Genomic DNA, 15,859 nt, shown 5'->3' with positions numbered 1-15,859 from the left:
CATACAAAATGCATAAAAACTCCTAAAAAAACAGAACGTCCCCTCGCCTTTATGTCTGACCAATGAAGACACTCTGCTCATTGATTTCACCGACATGAATGAACAGTCTCCAAGGGGGGGCGTTTAAAAAACAAGAGCAGCTTTCTCCACTCACATTACCTGAAAGACATCTTTGGCCGGGAAATCCTTCAGATGTTGTTACCCTGCAGCCATCTGGTGCCCACCAGCAGGCCAGACATTAGCTATTATAGACAAGGGGGCAGAAACGTCCAAACTGGGCACCTTTCCCCTCGCAGCATATTGGCATTGTATATAAGGCTTTTTAATCCAGTGAATGGGCTAATGATAAATGATAAATGGACTGCACTTACGGAGCCCATTTCCGCCCTTTAACCACTCACACTGTGTTACTTTAACATGGCAGCGTTCACCCTACATACATACATAAATAAACTGGAAGAGGATGCTCTGCAAAGGGCCTCTCCTCTCATCAAGTCTAATGTAAGTAATTCACATACTCACAATGTGATCGCTGGGCTTTTGGAGCAGTTTTGGCTTCAGTGTCTCCCCCAGGGACACTTTGACGCTTGGACTTCAGTCGTAAGGGATCAAGCGGACCATCTACCGATTAGAGGTGTAGCGAGATGAAAGTTTTCTAAACCCACCGAGCTCTTCACCTCTGCCCCGTTCAGCTTCACCTGTCATACCTGCCGGGAGCTTCTGTGCACTTTTCATTGGCATGGAATTTGCTCCCACTCTGCTCCTCTCATTTTCTCCCTCCTTCTGTACTCTGGCTTTCCTTTTTTCTTTTTTTTTGAGTCCCTGTTGTGTTTTGAGGCGTATTGCCTTGGCCTGTCAGCTTGCATCACAGTAGCAGCTCTCGTCTTCTGCGTTTCTGACTGGTAATGTGTTTCAAACCCACCGTCTCAGCAACTGCAGCGAGGGTCGGAGTATGAGATTACAAGTGTGTGTGAGATGTGTTTCTGTGAGCTGAAATGATATGCAGATGTCTGTTTTTAGAGTCTGAATTACTGTGAAATCATCAAATAACAGCAAGTAGGTTCTTCCTTTCCTGCTCGCAGCACAGACTTTGTACCTGCAGTTAACCATGGCATGTCAAAATATGATTAAACATTAAGACCAAATATTGTCTCTCTGCTACAGATTACTGGCAGCAATCAAATGAGGATAACTGTTATTTAGATTATGTTAATATTTATAGTAATGCTGCCTATTAAAGGCACGGTTGGTCATTTTTGAAAACTAGCATGATTTTGAAAGTGGCATTCCCTCAGTGCTGTGTCTACACCAAACCCCTCCCCTCTTTGCTCCCTCACAAGCCACGCCCCTCACTTACATGCACGAGCGTTGTTGCTCCAGCTCATCGCTTGCATTGTGTAGAAACTGCGTCGTCTCATGTCTCATTCAGCGGTAAGTAAACTTTAAACTACTGTATTATCATAATACATACATACAAAAAAAAATGACAATTTTACTACTCACAAGGACCAACGACAACCTCACACTAAGGAGACAGGGAGGCGTGATTGGTTCAACTTTTTTATGAATCACAGTAAAGGCTTAGATTGATTATGATAAATCACAATTTTATTATAGGCTACTAGTATTTACTTTTAAAAATTCTTTAGTTCTCAAATTGTGCCATATTGAAAGGCAACAAAGAAAAGCGACAAGCAGCCACTTACAACACTGCCAAGACAGTTTTTTTTTTTGTTGTTTGCTAATCAGATTTCATGTCGGGGCCTAGACTACCCTCTCCACCACCTTGATCCACTCCTGCCTCACTGCCAAAATAACCTGAGTCATTCCAGCTCATCCTGTACACTACACACACACACACACACACACACACACACACACACACACAGAGGGGACAATTACACAACACTGTGAACGCAAACTCAGGGCCAGTCAAAAAACTATGTTTGCACAGTTTTAGCCAGATGTTTCCAAACACTCTAACTTGAGCACATATGCGTAGCTACCTTACTGGATGACAATTAAAGACAGCACAACAGAAGGTGCCTCTGATGTACACTGTCTTCAGAAGTGACAATTTTGTGGTTAAATCGCCCCATAATAAAGAAGAAACTACAAGTCCCCATGCTGTGAATGACTCAACAGTGAGCTACATGTATGTATCCAACGCTGATAATTTGCCTATTTATTTTACAGTACAGAGACTTGAGTCTTAGGTGTATTTCTTATATTTAATATATAACCCATATAACTATGGAAGGACATCAGGCTTCATGATCAAGACACAGTTTAAAGCACGTCATCACTTTGGTATGTTATCACCAGAGTCTATCTTTCTCACTTCATCACTGTTCCTCGTCAGCATGTAATGTTTTTAGAGTATGATTGAGGTGAGTGACTCGTTAAGGTCTCTAAATTATCCACATGCTGTAACGCAGTCATGTTGACAGCCCTTAAATATTGAAAGTAATAAGAGAGTCAAGTATTAAAATGATGCGCTTGGTCCAATTAAAGGGTTAACCAAAGCAGGGTCTTTCACCTTTGAGCAGGGGCGTCTCACCCGTGGGTGTTGGTGGGTGTTGCAGCACCCACACTTTCACTGAAACGTATTTTCATCCCCCACACTTTTTATTTACTTTACACACAGATCTTTAAATTGTTTCCTCTTGGTTGTTGTTTTAGCTGTATTTATTTACTCCCGTAACTTTACCATGTAGCGGAAGTCCCCTTTGCGGTTTTTCAAAATAAAAGCAAACCGGAAATAAAGAGACTGAGGCATATGGCAATAAGAAAAGCTAAATAAAAGCATCACAAAGAGCAGTTTTGAATCTCGTTTTTAGAGCTAACTGGGTTTCTCACAATGGATGTTCATAAAGTTAGTGTCTAATTATCTTTTGTAACTTTGTCTTCTTGTATGATGTGTCAGCTAACATCAGCTATTGGACATTAAATGAAACAGAATGTGTTGATTTGCTAGAGGGTGGTACTATACCAGCATTAGAACACCCGCACTTTTAAAATCGCTGCTCCACCCCTGCCTTTGAGCCCTTATGACTTCAATGCTTCTCGCTTTTTTCAAATACCTCTCATGAGTATTTTAAAAAGAGAGTCAAATTCTCTTTCATACATTAGATTATGTTTTATGTGTCCTCCTACAGATGCACTGTTTAACACATTGTAGAGGTGGGTTAGGTAAAACGTGAGCATGCATCGTTATGAAGTGCTCTGTAATGAAGGACCAATTCAAACTAATCACGCTGTGCATTTGTCTCAATTATGACCGCGCTCCAGTCAAAGTAATTAGGCAAGCGGTATGAAAACATTCAGCCCTCTGCATTCCAGAGATGTTTCCAGAGCCGCGCTCTCGAGATCCAACACAGACACATGTAAAGGTATACGCTCTCCCACACCATGCCTCTCTGTTCATGCCTCTGAATTACTCATGCAGCTGCTGTGGTGACTGCAGCACAGCCATGATCAGATCAGAGATGCCAGTCGGAACATAAAGACACATGACAGAAACAGAACAGAGCTCACGAGCACACTGCTGCAGGATTTAGATTATTGATGCTGGCTTTTCAGAAGTGTGATAGCTTTAATCCCAGAGCTAGCTTTAATCTCTAATATATACCAAAGAAAGTTAACTGTCAAAGAATGATTCTTTTTTTAGTGGCAGAAATAGGCTGATGAATATCATCATCAAGTGACTTTTTCTGCAAAATCATGACTTAAGCATAACTGTAGCTGAGCTCATGGGCATCATCACGGGGGGGAAAGAGGGACTGAGTCCGGATGGAGGGAGGGGCCCTTATTTGGCCTGAAATTGATATATATACTGTATATTTATATTATAGTGACATTTTTGACTTTATATCAATGCTACAGGACCTAAAGTTCGACATGGTCACAATATTAACAAAAGGAATGTAGAAGAAACATAATAAAGCAGCAGAATTCAGTGTATGGTTGTGCACAGGCAACACTGGCAGGGTAAAGTCAGAAGCCTTGTTCACACATGCACAAAACCGCTGGAAACTTCTGAAGTTTTTTGATGTGAGCTCAGATGAATCACGTGGGGGGGGGGGGGGACATCCATCGACTGTATGCACGCAACCATTGCCATGCATGTGTGAACAACCAGAGCAGGAGGATTGTGAAAACAGCTACAGAGTGAAAAATGTGGCTGTTTGCTTTCACATTTGAGGCTCAACGTGAAAACTTCATGCAAAGTGTGAAAGCACTGATTTTGTTATATTGCCTACATACTGTATGTCCTGTTTTGCTCTATTTTTATGTTTTCAATGTTTGTATGTCATTTTCAAATTGGTTAAATTTGATTTGTGATAGTAAATATTCTTAATTTGTTATTTTTTACTGTATTTTATTTTAACTGTGTTTAATCTCTTAAGGTGAGGTTTTGAGATAAGCGCTCATGGGTTTTATTTTTATTTGTTTTAATTTTCTATTTGACTCTTCTTTCAAAAAATTTGCAAATAAACTAAACTAAACTAAACTATAAGTCAGAACTGTCATTGGCCGAATAAATTAAGTTGATTATTTCTTAACTGTAAAAAAGAAAAAAATCTTTTATATGCTTGAAAATGATTGAAATGCCAAATAGATGCAAATATTAAATCACTCAAGTCATCGTTTTCGTTTAATTAAAACTGAAATCACGATTGTTAGGGTGTAACATGAAGTTATAGTCTTAATAAACCAGAATTCTGAGTTTCAATACGATACAAGTACAAATCTAACAATATAGATACCTGTTCAGATACCACAGCAACAGAAATATAAGCTCTGGGCACTTTTTGTAGTTAACAACCTTAATTTAAAGCTTTTAATGGATCTATTGTGTCATGGAGGTGTGGTTTTTTTAATATCGCATGATGGACTGAGGTTTTGTTGGGGGGCCCGATGTGATACCTTTTCATGGGGCGCAGAAATCCTGGCAGCACCCCTGGCTGAGGTGTCATAGTAATGATTTTATTTCATGGCTCTAATGCTGAGCTGAAAGTGTAAGAGCAATCTACTAATCAGCTTGTAAGTATGCATAACCAAACTGTATGCATGTTTTTGGAGGATTTGAATTAGGCGTAGTAATTTATCATAGTAAAAATGGGATTAATGAATGAAACACAGTTCACAACAGAGCCTGGTTTAATCGTGTAATTCGTTTAAATGTAAAATATCATCTGTTATTTTTTCCAGCCCAAATCAGAGTCCTGCTTATGAGGCTGATATTTGGGGGGAGTACCTCGACCTGCACACAATGACCGGGTCTTGCAGAGGGCAGCAGTCTCAAGCAGGAGCTCTGACAACAATCTGGTCCATGAAAAATATTCCTCCTCCTGCAACACATTACAGGGCGGAGCTGTGGCTCTTTTGACGGACAGACGCGTGGACAAATAGGAACACGGAGCTCCCCGGGATCCCTCCAATCCTCGCATCCAGGGCGGGGTCTGCGGGTCGAAACCAGAGAGAGAAATCCCAAAAATGACATCTCGATTGCGGTGGAGCAGGGGAGCGACTGGGACGCAGAGAGAAGAAAGAAAGAAGTCACAGCATTTCAGGATCTAAACCCAAAAAGACGCACCAGAAAGGCGCAGCGAATTTTACGCACAGTCTCCAGTGTGGATGCTCCTGCTTCTGCGCGGACTTTTTACTGCCTCTTTGGAAATGTAGTTGCATTCTTGAACAAAAAAAAAAAAATCTCAAGAAGGCATTTGTTTTTACTAGTTGATGAGAGGAGTAAGAGCCGTTGAGGCTCCGTTTCCTGTTTTGCCAGAGCGCTGCAGCTGGGCTCAAGAAGCCCCGCAGGGCTGCCTGAAACACCGGACCTCCTTCTCCGCTTCAAACCGCTGCCAGTCCCGCTGCCAGCCAGTCCCGCTGCCAAACTCGGTGGAGAATAAAGAAAGAAATGTGCGACCTGATGCCAGCCTCCCAGCCCGTGGAGAAAATCGGCAAAATGAAAAAGTTGAGGAGAACTTTGTCAGAGAGTTTCAGGAGCATTGGTGAGTAACTCAAAAGACGAGTTTTTCCATTTTTCCAGCCTTTTTTTTCCAGCTCTTTGTGCAAAAAAAAAAAAAAAAATGTGAACACAAAAATGTCTCCAGCAGCAGAAAACCCACAGGCTGCTGATTTCCTACCGAGCTGCCGCTGGTCACAGTAACAGTTTGGTCAGACCGCATTTCTTTAAACAAAATCTATTATGTCTTCAATTTAATGACGGTGACTGCTGATTCAGTCTTTCGACACTCTCAGTTCTGAACTGTTGTGAAGTTAACTACAGTTCTGATGAAATAGGCTTTGAACAAGCAGGAATGTTTTCCTGGAAATGTGCTGTCATATTTGAGGATGGCTTTATTCTGATTCCTAGAAGCAAGAGTGTTTTTTTATTATTTCATAAATACCCTCATCATAACAGCATTACAGACTCATCACCTTCATCATAATCATTAATTATCTATACATGTATTTGTTTTATTCATTCTCAACCTTGCCTGCAGGCTGCGTCTGACCACTTTCTAGGAAAAAATAGACTTCATTTTGGAAGAATGTAAAAAAAAAAACCTCAAAACGATGAGGACTAAAACCTCAATTGTATATATTTAACCTGAATGATAATTACAAGAAATCTTTATTTTTATGTTTGTTTTTTTTTATCATGGATTGTTCTGCTGGTTGTTGTAATCGATGAATCATTTGGACTTCACACTAAATAGATCTCATGAAGATATCTGTCAGTTTCTGTGTTTCTCTCACAAATGGTCCCAGGAATTCACTTTGCTTTCACACAGAAATGAATAAAAAATAAATATCCCCGCTTGAAAAAAATAGTTAATTCATTATTTATGAATAATAAAAAACGGTTTAAGCTCTTATTTTTGTGGGGTGTTTAATTTAGGCCCACCACAGAAGGACCCTTTACTTTTGGTTTCATCCCTCATCTATGTTTGATGTCAGCTTATCTTCATTAATCATCCAACTGTATAAAGAATGGACAGTGAAACATCTTACCTCAAGTGAAGCCAAAATATTTAGCGCTCCCCCTACTGACTGATGGCTGTGCTGCTCATAAACCCAGCGTCCTTCATGTAAAACAGATGGGACTTAGGTTAAAATGTAAAATCAAATTACACATTAAATATAACATTCTCACTTTGAGATTTGATTTCAGTTCAATTTGATTATTTTTCTAACAAGTTTCAATAATAAGATATTTGATGCTATAAAAGCATTAGATGCCGTGATTGAGAGCTCTGTTGATAAATGCGTCTCCTGCGGCGCCGTGCGTACCGGATTAGCAAAGTAGAGGAGAAACAGTGAGAGGAAACGTAACAAACACCAAGACAGGAGTCAGTGAAATTTCAATAACAGTGAGTGTCTGATTCAAACAGGCACAAGAATCTGTTCTGCGGTGGACTCATACCGACCTGAGGGCTCTTTGACATTTTATCAGCAGGTCAAATATGTGCTTCAGTCAGCAGAAGAGGCATGGCGTCCATAATGTGGCTCCTCCAGCTGATCACTACTACCCAGACTCTGGCTCCAATCGCAACATAGCAACTGTCACAGAGTTATTTTGGCTTCATCTTTTTTACTTTGGGATGAGTTGGTATGTTGTCCATCTTTATATATTGTCAATAGGATGACCCCAGGGCCTGTCTCCAATGTAATTATGAAAACTTTTTCTGCTGAACATTTAACACAGAATGCAATGTTTGAGTTGGTTTGGAAACGGCGTCATCATGTAGTTTGTCCTCTAGACTCCTCCAGCTCCATAGGTTACAATCCTGTCAGCACTTTCTGCAGCACATTCAATTTGATTCAGTTCAAACAACTTTATTAAACCCACTTGGGGCAATTGGTGCGGAGAAGCTCGTACACATGAGAAAGAAGCACGAACAAAGACAAGTTGACGTACAAGCAACAGATTAGCCTACACAAGGAGTTAAAACATAGATAAGACCTAAAGGAGACACTGATATTGGACATACTGATTAAAAGTCAGCCAGACTGAAGACGAAATGAAAACACATGAGAAGATAAAAGATAAAATCGTTAAGGAGCATTCAGTAACCGATCGCAGAGGGGATGAACGATCTTGAGTAGCGGTTATTTTTACAGGCGGGTAAAACATAACGTCGACGTGATGGCAGCAGATAAAATTATCTAAAGAGTGCGTGACCAGAAGAGGCTAAAATAACTCTCAGCCTTTCTGAGGATCTGCTGGTTACAAAAAGAGTTGAAATCTCTCTGTTTCACGCTGATTATCTCCGAACAGATTTCAACAATTCCTGTAAGGCTGTTTCTGTCTTTAACAGAGAGCTTGTGAAACCAACAGATAAAAGAAAAACAAAAAGAGACTCTCAATAAAGCGACAGTCTTTTATTTAGAGTCTCCAGTAGCAGGGCTTCACAGCCGACAGGAGGCTACACTAGAACAGATTACAGAAGTATGATATTAATAAATGTGCTTCCTTAAAGTGGTTTGTTGAACAGGCTCTTTAAAATCCAGAGTTCCTGCGGGTTCCTTAAAAAGTCTCAGAGTAGATTATTACAATTTAAGTTCCAAAAATGTCTTGTTGTTACGTAAAAATTGTAACGGCACTTTGATCAAGACACGTCGAAATACTTCATCAAATGTCTAGTTAGCGTTAAATTGTAATTTTGGGGAGGAACTGCTTATTCAAAAATTATATATGCATCGTCAAACTCCTAACAGAAGAGTGAAGGAGAAAATAGTTGGCAGGGGCAAAAAAAAAAAAACGATTAAGAGGCAACTTGCAATATACAAAAAAAGCTTTTAAACTTAAGAGGATGGGAATCAAAGCCATACGTCCAACATAACGTTTTTAAAAGTGGTGCAAAAATCTGATTGATTTCCCTTGAGTTGGGTCTTAAAATTATATTTTAAAAAGTCTTCAATTTGATTTTTGAAATTGTGCAGGAACCCATGGAATAGTTGCAAAGAAAATATCGAGCCTCGATATAGATCTTCTTGTCGATTTTGCTGCTCTTATTTGTCTTCCAGTCTCATGAGTTGTAAATTCGTCCAGCTCGATCAAATATTGTTCTAATTAGTAAAAAAGACAGGAGAGGTCGGGGAACTCTGTGCTATGAGTTTGTGCAGGAAATGTGCAGAGTAAGAAGTTTACCCCTGCCTCATCTTCATCATCTTCATCATCATCATCCTTTCTTCAAAACGTTCTAATCCAGTATCGATCGCTCTGCTGATGGAGTATCCTCATATGTGAACAAAAATCATCACTAACATCGACTCCCATCACAGGTTGTCAAGGTGCAACCTGCAAACTTTTCTGTCCGTCTCTCTTCCTCTTTTTCTCTCTCTTATACTCACGCACGCACGCACATCCTGCAGCAGATATTCACACACACACACACACACACATGCACACATGCAGAGGACCTCAGCATCTTCACAGGGTTCAGTGGCCTTTGAAGCAGCGTGCGTGCAGAATGAATAGGTGGATGCAGCCTGTAAGAAAAGATGAGAAATGAGCAGAAGTGAGTTTGGGTCGATGTTGCGGGAGAAGAAAGATTGGCATTGACTTTTTCCGCTGTGCTGACTCTGATCTCCTATTGGCCATCTTTCCTCCCCTCCAAATCAACACATCTGAGCATCGATCGGCCTCTCTCTCTCTGCACTGTGGATGCTTTAACAAAGCACAGTCAAGAGCCGGCTTATTGTTTATGTCCTTCAAACAGTGTTGGTCCAACGGGTCCCAGTGGGCAGGAGCTGTATCGCACGTCAATTTATGGTCCCGGGTAACGTGATGCATTGTGGATGTTTTCATTTTAATAGCTTCAAACGTGGTTAATGGACCGATGCGGCGGTTTTTGTCAACCCTTTGTGAACTGTGAGCTCAGGTCTGCTGCAGAGCCGGGTCATTAGAGAGCTGTCAGATTGTGAACGTGAGGCTGGCAGGTTGTGTTTTCAGGAACATGAAGAAACCCTGAATGGATTATGAGGATAGTAAATGCTTTGCAATGCAATTAAAGGCTTTATATGCGCACCACCATACACCAGCATGAAACCAAAACAACTCGCGCTGCATTGTTGTGTTAGCATGCTAATGCTAGCGATCTTTATTATGCTCGTATCTTCACACTGCATGTAAATTTACCTGAAATGAGCGTGATCTAGAAACACAGTTAAGCAGTGAGTACAGTATGTTATTCTTCTTTTCTCTAGTCCCTCAATTAAACAACTTTTATACACAAGGGGAGGAGTCAGCTGGCAGTCCCGGCGATGTAAACAAACTGAAGATAGGACTCTGAAAACTCTGAAAACATCACAGACAGTGGGACTCGGGTGTTACACCCATTGTAGACAGTCATGACTCACAGAGTTATTTTCAGAGGATATACTTGATTTATATTATATTTAAGAGTGAAAAATATTAAGCCTTTAAACATCAAAACAGCTATGGACAATTTCAATCGATGAGACAAAAAAATATATTGCTATACTCTTTTTTTAACAACTAGAGGGCGCTATCTGCTTTTGGCTTCTCTTATGAGGTGTCATAGCTTAAGAAGAGAAGCGTACAGACATCGTGGAAGCGAGTGCAGATTTTGCGGTGGAGAAAGAACCGTCTTGTTTTAAGGCGAGGGTGAAGACGCAAGGTTAACACATAACTGATGAGACAAAATCAGAGACTGACTATCCACACAAACAGCACAACCAACACGATGCAGAGCAGAACACAGCGCTACGTTGAGATGCTCAAGACACCTAAAACATATTAATGACATATGCTGGGGAGATTAAAAACCGCCCTCATCAAAAGGAGTGCAAGAGCCACAGGGTACCTACAGGCATTCCTAATGATTTATGGTGATGAATTACATGATAGAGCCAACTGTAAAGGCCAAATTTCTCAAAGACGTGAATACAAATTTAAATTGACACAAAGTCAGGTGTTGAGTAAAATTTAAATGCACCAGGAACACAGGATGGACATGTTTGTTTAGGGAGATTTTGACTTATTTGTGCTACAACTGTTTTTTTTTACTTTGCGTTCATTTAAAAAAAAAAAAAAAAGTATTTTAAATGAAATTGGGACGGCAGTGGCTCAGTTGGTAGAGTCGTCGTCTCTAAATCTGGAAAGTCGAGGGTTCGATCCCCAGCTCCTGCAGCCACATGTCCAATGTGTCCTTGAGCAAGACACTGAACCCCAAATTACTGCTGCATGGCTGCATATGAATGTGTATGAATGGGATTAGTTACTTCTGATAGTCACTTAACAGAGCAGTCTCTACCATCAGTGTGTGAATGTGTGGGTGTGACATGTGGTGTAAAAGCACTTTGAGTACTCAGAAGACTAGAAAAGTGATATACAAGCAAATTCATAAAGTGTTTGTAAAGGGAAATTGTCAGTGTCACTTTCTGCAAAGAAAAGATATACATCGTTGTTTTTAAGTAACATTACAACCTCAAAATGAAAAAAATGAAAAAAAATGAAAAAATTGGTTATAAAAGAATCAGATTTATTTATAATTTGAATTCTATATTTTTTCTTTTTTTTTAAATTGAGAAAATTTAAGAAAGTCATAATTAAATTGGTTTGGAGAACGCTGTATGTTCGTAGGCATCCTATTGTTAGTTGTGTGTATTGTACGTCCCTATTTGGAAATGATAGAACATGTCAAACCCCCTTTTAGCAATTTGTATAAAAACGTTACCAAATATGAATGAAATGTTTTTGGCATCTCCCTGAAACTGGAAAACTGATAATTAAAAAGGTTAGGGTTGGGAACAGAGGCTATATAGTTCACCAAGTGTGCGGCCGAGGTTCAAATCCGTCTTGTTGCTCCTTTCCCGTGTGCATGTCATTCCACAATCTTTGTCTCTCTGATTTCTGACGCTCTCCTTCGTCCTATCTTTAAAGAAAGTCCCAAAAAGCCTAAAAAAATAAACCTTGAAAAAAAAGATTAGGGTGCATCTTGATTTTGGGAATTTTCATATCAGTGCTGTTTTCAGATAATTCTATTAGAAATAAAGATCAAACATTTATTTTCATCTGATGCTTTGTGTTAATTATCCTCCAATTCAAACATGTCGGCGTGTTTACCTCAAGTGTTAGCTGTAGATCGCTTCAATTTCTCAACCTGCAGGATATGTTATGGCATGCAGTAAATAAACCGAGCATTTCTGCCATTGAGGTGCACTTGAGCATGTTAATTAACTCTGGAGGAGGTGTGGAGTGTGGCCTTCTGTGGCTGTGGCTTCAAGGTGTGTTCAAGGCTACACACGCACATCAAGTCCACACCTTTACGTTTTCATTTTAAAACAGAACCGGTGTTCCCATAAAGGGCATTTTAGCACTGTGTCAGGACTAATCTTTATCCATACCAACATGACAGAACAAGGATAATATGACCTTCACATGTGCTGAGCTGTCACTCATGGCATTGTGTACCTTGTAACAGCATAAAAAAGCTAATAAAAAAATAAACTTCTCAGAAAAAATGGATGACTTCAACATAAATGTGAAGTGTATTTTGATTTTGTAGTTTGACCCATGTCATATCTGAAAAGGCAAATAGCCAATCATTGTTAAGGATTTAGGGGTGGCCAATCAGATTACTTGGGGGGCCATGGCCACACCCGCCCACCCCCTGGCTTTGCACCTGCCAGAGTGGTAGAAAGACAGTTCTCCACTAAACTCAGGACAGCATAGTCATGTAGGTCTTTCACACTTGCAGAAAATGAGAGGGGGAGTGACTTTTATAAACTGCGACTGCTGCACTGTGCATAGAGTGTCTGCATGTTGTCTTGACATTGTGATTCTGTTGAACAACACATTGATATAAAGGCAAATATTCCCTTTATAGCATCGTATAGCGGACTCTGTTGCTTCGTCCCATCCTTCCGCACCGCCACGTCTTACCTCAGGAGACCCCCCCCCCCCCCCCATCTGACAGTGAAAGTCTCCAGCTGTGATAGAGCATAATGTGAAGAGCCAGGCCATGGGGAATATCCAGAGTAGTCCTCTTGAATTTATCTAGATATTTTGTGGAGTGCATATGTGAAAACGGCTATAGGTTGCTTCCAACACAAACTGTTTTCCAAACCTTTTGATGTCTCCTTCCCATAAACAAGAAGAAATATAAAGCTCTTGAAATGTTTCCCCTTCATATGCAAATGTAAATTAAACTCACCAATGGGATGAATACATGTCTTCCATATTGGCTATAAATAAACCTTAATCCAGATAGTCTGTGTTCTGTAGATAAAAAGTGGGTTAAGTTACATTATGTGGGTTTAACAACACTTCCCTGCTGATAATTCACCGTCTCTGAAAAACCCCTCCTCACTTTGAAAGACAGGTTTGGCTTCTTAATGTTTCCACACAACTTTGATCAAAAGGCAAATTCCTTCAAGTGAGAGACTCAGCGTGAAAAGCTGTAGACGCAGTAATGAGGTGTTATGGGTTTAAGGCAGAAGTCTTTTTTTGAAAAAGATTTTTTCAGCACTGAGTTTGGACAAAAGATTCTGCTCTTCACTCTTCAATATTTAATTTGTCCTGTTTTAAAGGGGGGGATTCTGTTATTTTCTATGTGTGTTCTGAAAATAAATATAGCATGAAAACTGTTTTCAAGAATCTCTGACAGCATCTCAGCAGCATCAGGATCTGATTGTTCTGACAGAAACACATACTGTGTGCTCTATCCTTCAGAGTCTATCCTTCAGCACAGATGAGGAGGCTTCATCGGATCCTTATTACAAGTTTTAAAAAACATTATTTTATTCAAATCGCATATAAAATCAGGTGCAATATATTATAACCAGAGGGTTAAAAACGAATAAGAAAGCCCAGTAAAGGTCAGTTTGGTTTTAAAACATTTATGTGAAATAATAAAAGTGAAACATTGTCAGATGGTGGATTCTTTTTTTCTTACTTTGAGCAATGCTCAGTTAACCTTGCGTCCATTCTGTATGCAAAGCTAAGCTAAATGCATATTGCATATATTCATACTTAAAGACAGAAATGAAGTCGGTGTCATGCCTCTCATCCTTTAAATACATTCAAAATATTCCTGATTGTGACTGTATCTGAAATCACCCACTACTCCCAATAGTGCACTTTGAAGGAAACCTGCAATTTTGTATCATCGTCCGAGTTATGAGTGAGAATAGTTGTGAAGTATCTTGGCCCAATCCCAACGTCCGGCCTAAAAGCTAAGCACTGAACCCGCATGGACTTGAATGGCGTCAGGGCTGCAGTGTGTGAGTCAGTGAGGGCTTGTGATGGTAGAAGGATAGATACTGTAGATGGATGGAAAGCTTTATGGTCCTGAATGGGATATTCATATTTATAGTTTCAGATTCAGATATGTTGCAGTGGGACATACTATCATGACATCACATGTTGCCTGGAAACGAGATGTCCCATAAAATTAAGATTTAAGCCCATCTTTGGATGATTTTGTATTTCTTTAAATATTTTAGCAAACTATCAATTTGGAAGAAAAAGACAGAAAATAACTTTTGATGCAGCAGGAGCAATTCAGGGTTGAGTGTCTTGCCCAAGGACACATCGGACATGTTGCTGCAGGAGCTGGGGATCGAACCCCCAAACCGTCCGGTTGAGAGGAGACCGACTCTACCACTGAGCCACAGTCGCCCCACAAAAATAATTCACGAGGCCAGAGATTGTCTCTTAAAATGATTTGCAGGTTTTCCCATCACGTCCACGCTTGCTTTTTTTTTTTTTCACCTTCAGCAGGGCACTGGAAGATCAAGTCCCCCATGTCACCCAGTGTGTGTGCTATGAATTCTGGGTAAATCTAAGAGGACAGTCTGCAGAAATGCAGACTCACGGAACGCGTGTGATCTAGTCCACATCAGAGTCTTCACACACTTGATGCCTTTTCACTGTGGGACAGCACTAAGCACTTAAGAGACGTACAGGGAAAGTGCCTCAAAGGCTGTGAATCTGTGCGTTTGGAGATTAGGATCCAGCAACACCACGTTAGAAACCAGATCAATTTGTGAAAACACGCTACATGGAACTATAAAGATCACAATCTAAGCTTGAGGATATACAAAATATTAACAATAATTACAATAATGGTCAGAGAAATTGCAATAAAATGTAGTTCTTGAAAATTTCAGCTGCGACTACATGGCATTAATCTTAATACAAATTTGATTCCCAAAAACCCTTTTCGATATTTATTTTAGTGGATATTTAGCAATGTACAGATTATTTTTCCAACACTTCTTGAACTTGACCGTGTAAAAAGCCCCTCCCACCCACAGAGCACTAAATCTTCCACGTCAGCCATGCAGTGCACGAGCTGTATTGTCTACCTGCAGTCTAATCCATTGTATTGAGTGTGGATTTGTGGCTGGGATGCTGCTGTCTGGAGTGTCTGGGAAGTCTTTGGGGAATGTGTGTGTGTGTGTGTGTGTGTGTGTGTGTGTGTGTGTGTGTGTGTGTGTGTGTGTGTGTGTGTGTGTGTGTGTGTGTGTGTGTGTGTGTGTGTGTGTGTGTGTGTGTGTGTGTGTGTGTGTGTGTGTGTGTGTGTGTGTGTGTGTGTGTGTGTGTGTGTGTGTACCCTCGGAGGAGAGAGAGGCAGCAGTTTAACGGCTCAGTGGCTTCACTGACAACACTTCCAAACACTCGCTCTGACATAAAAAGGTAATTTCACCACAGAGCAGCCCCAAGGAGCACTCTGTCTGCGAGCCATCTGCACCGCCTTTCTCTGCAGACAACATCATTATCATGAGGAGTTAATAACTGTAAAATCATCATTTGTCTATTAATAATGGTCTTCTGGAACATCGAGGATCATTCAGAAGTCACAGCTGTAGACACAAA

At 40.3% G+C, this 15,859-nt stretch overlaps 1 protein-coding gene across 1 annotated transcript in view; it reads left to right on the top strand.

Moving 5' to 3' along the window:
- The first annotated feature begins 5,224 nt into the window (after nucleotides 1-5,224).
- The window catches only part of cdk14 (cyclin dependent kinase 14), a 197,594-nt gene continuing 186,959 nt past the window's right edge, over nucleotides 5,225-15,859 (top strand). Inside the window, exon 1 of the mRNA XM_020637009.3 lies at nucleotides 5,225-6,017. Within this exon, the coding sequence (XP_020492665.1) occupies nucleotides 5,924-6,017 (94 nt within the window). The 5' untranslated portion in view covers nucleotides 5,225-5,923. The remainder of the gene's footprint in view (nucleotides 6,018-15,859) is intronic.

This window comes from Labrus bergylta, chromosome 8, assembly GCF_963930695.1.
Source record: "Labrus bergylta chromosome 8, fLabBer1.1, whole genome shotgun sequence".
Lineage (NCBI taxonomy): Eukaryota > Metazoa > Chordata > Actinopteri > Labriformes > Labridae > Labrus > Labrus bergylta.
This window is presented reverse-complemented; position numbering and strand designations above follow the sequence as displayed.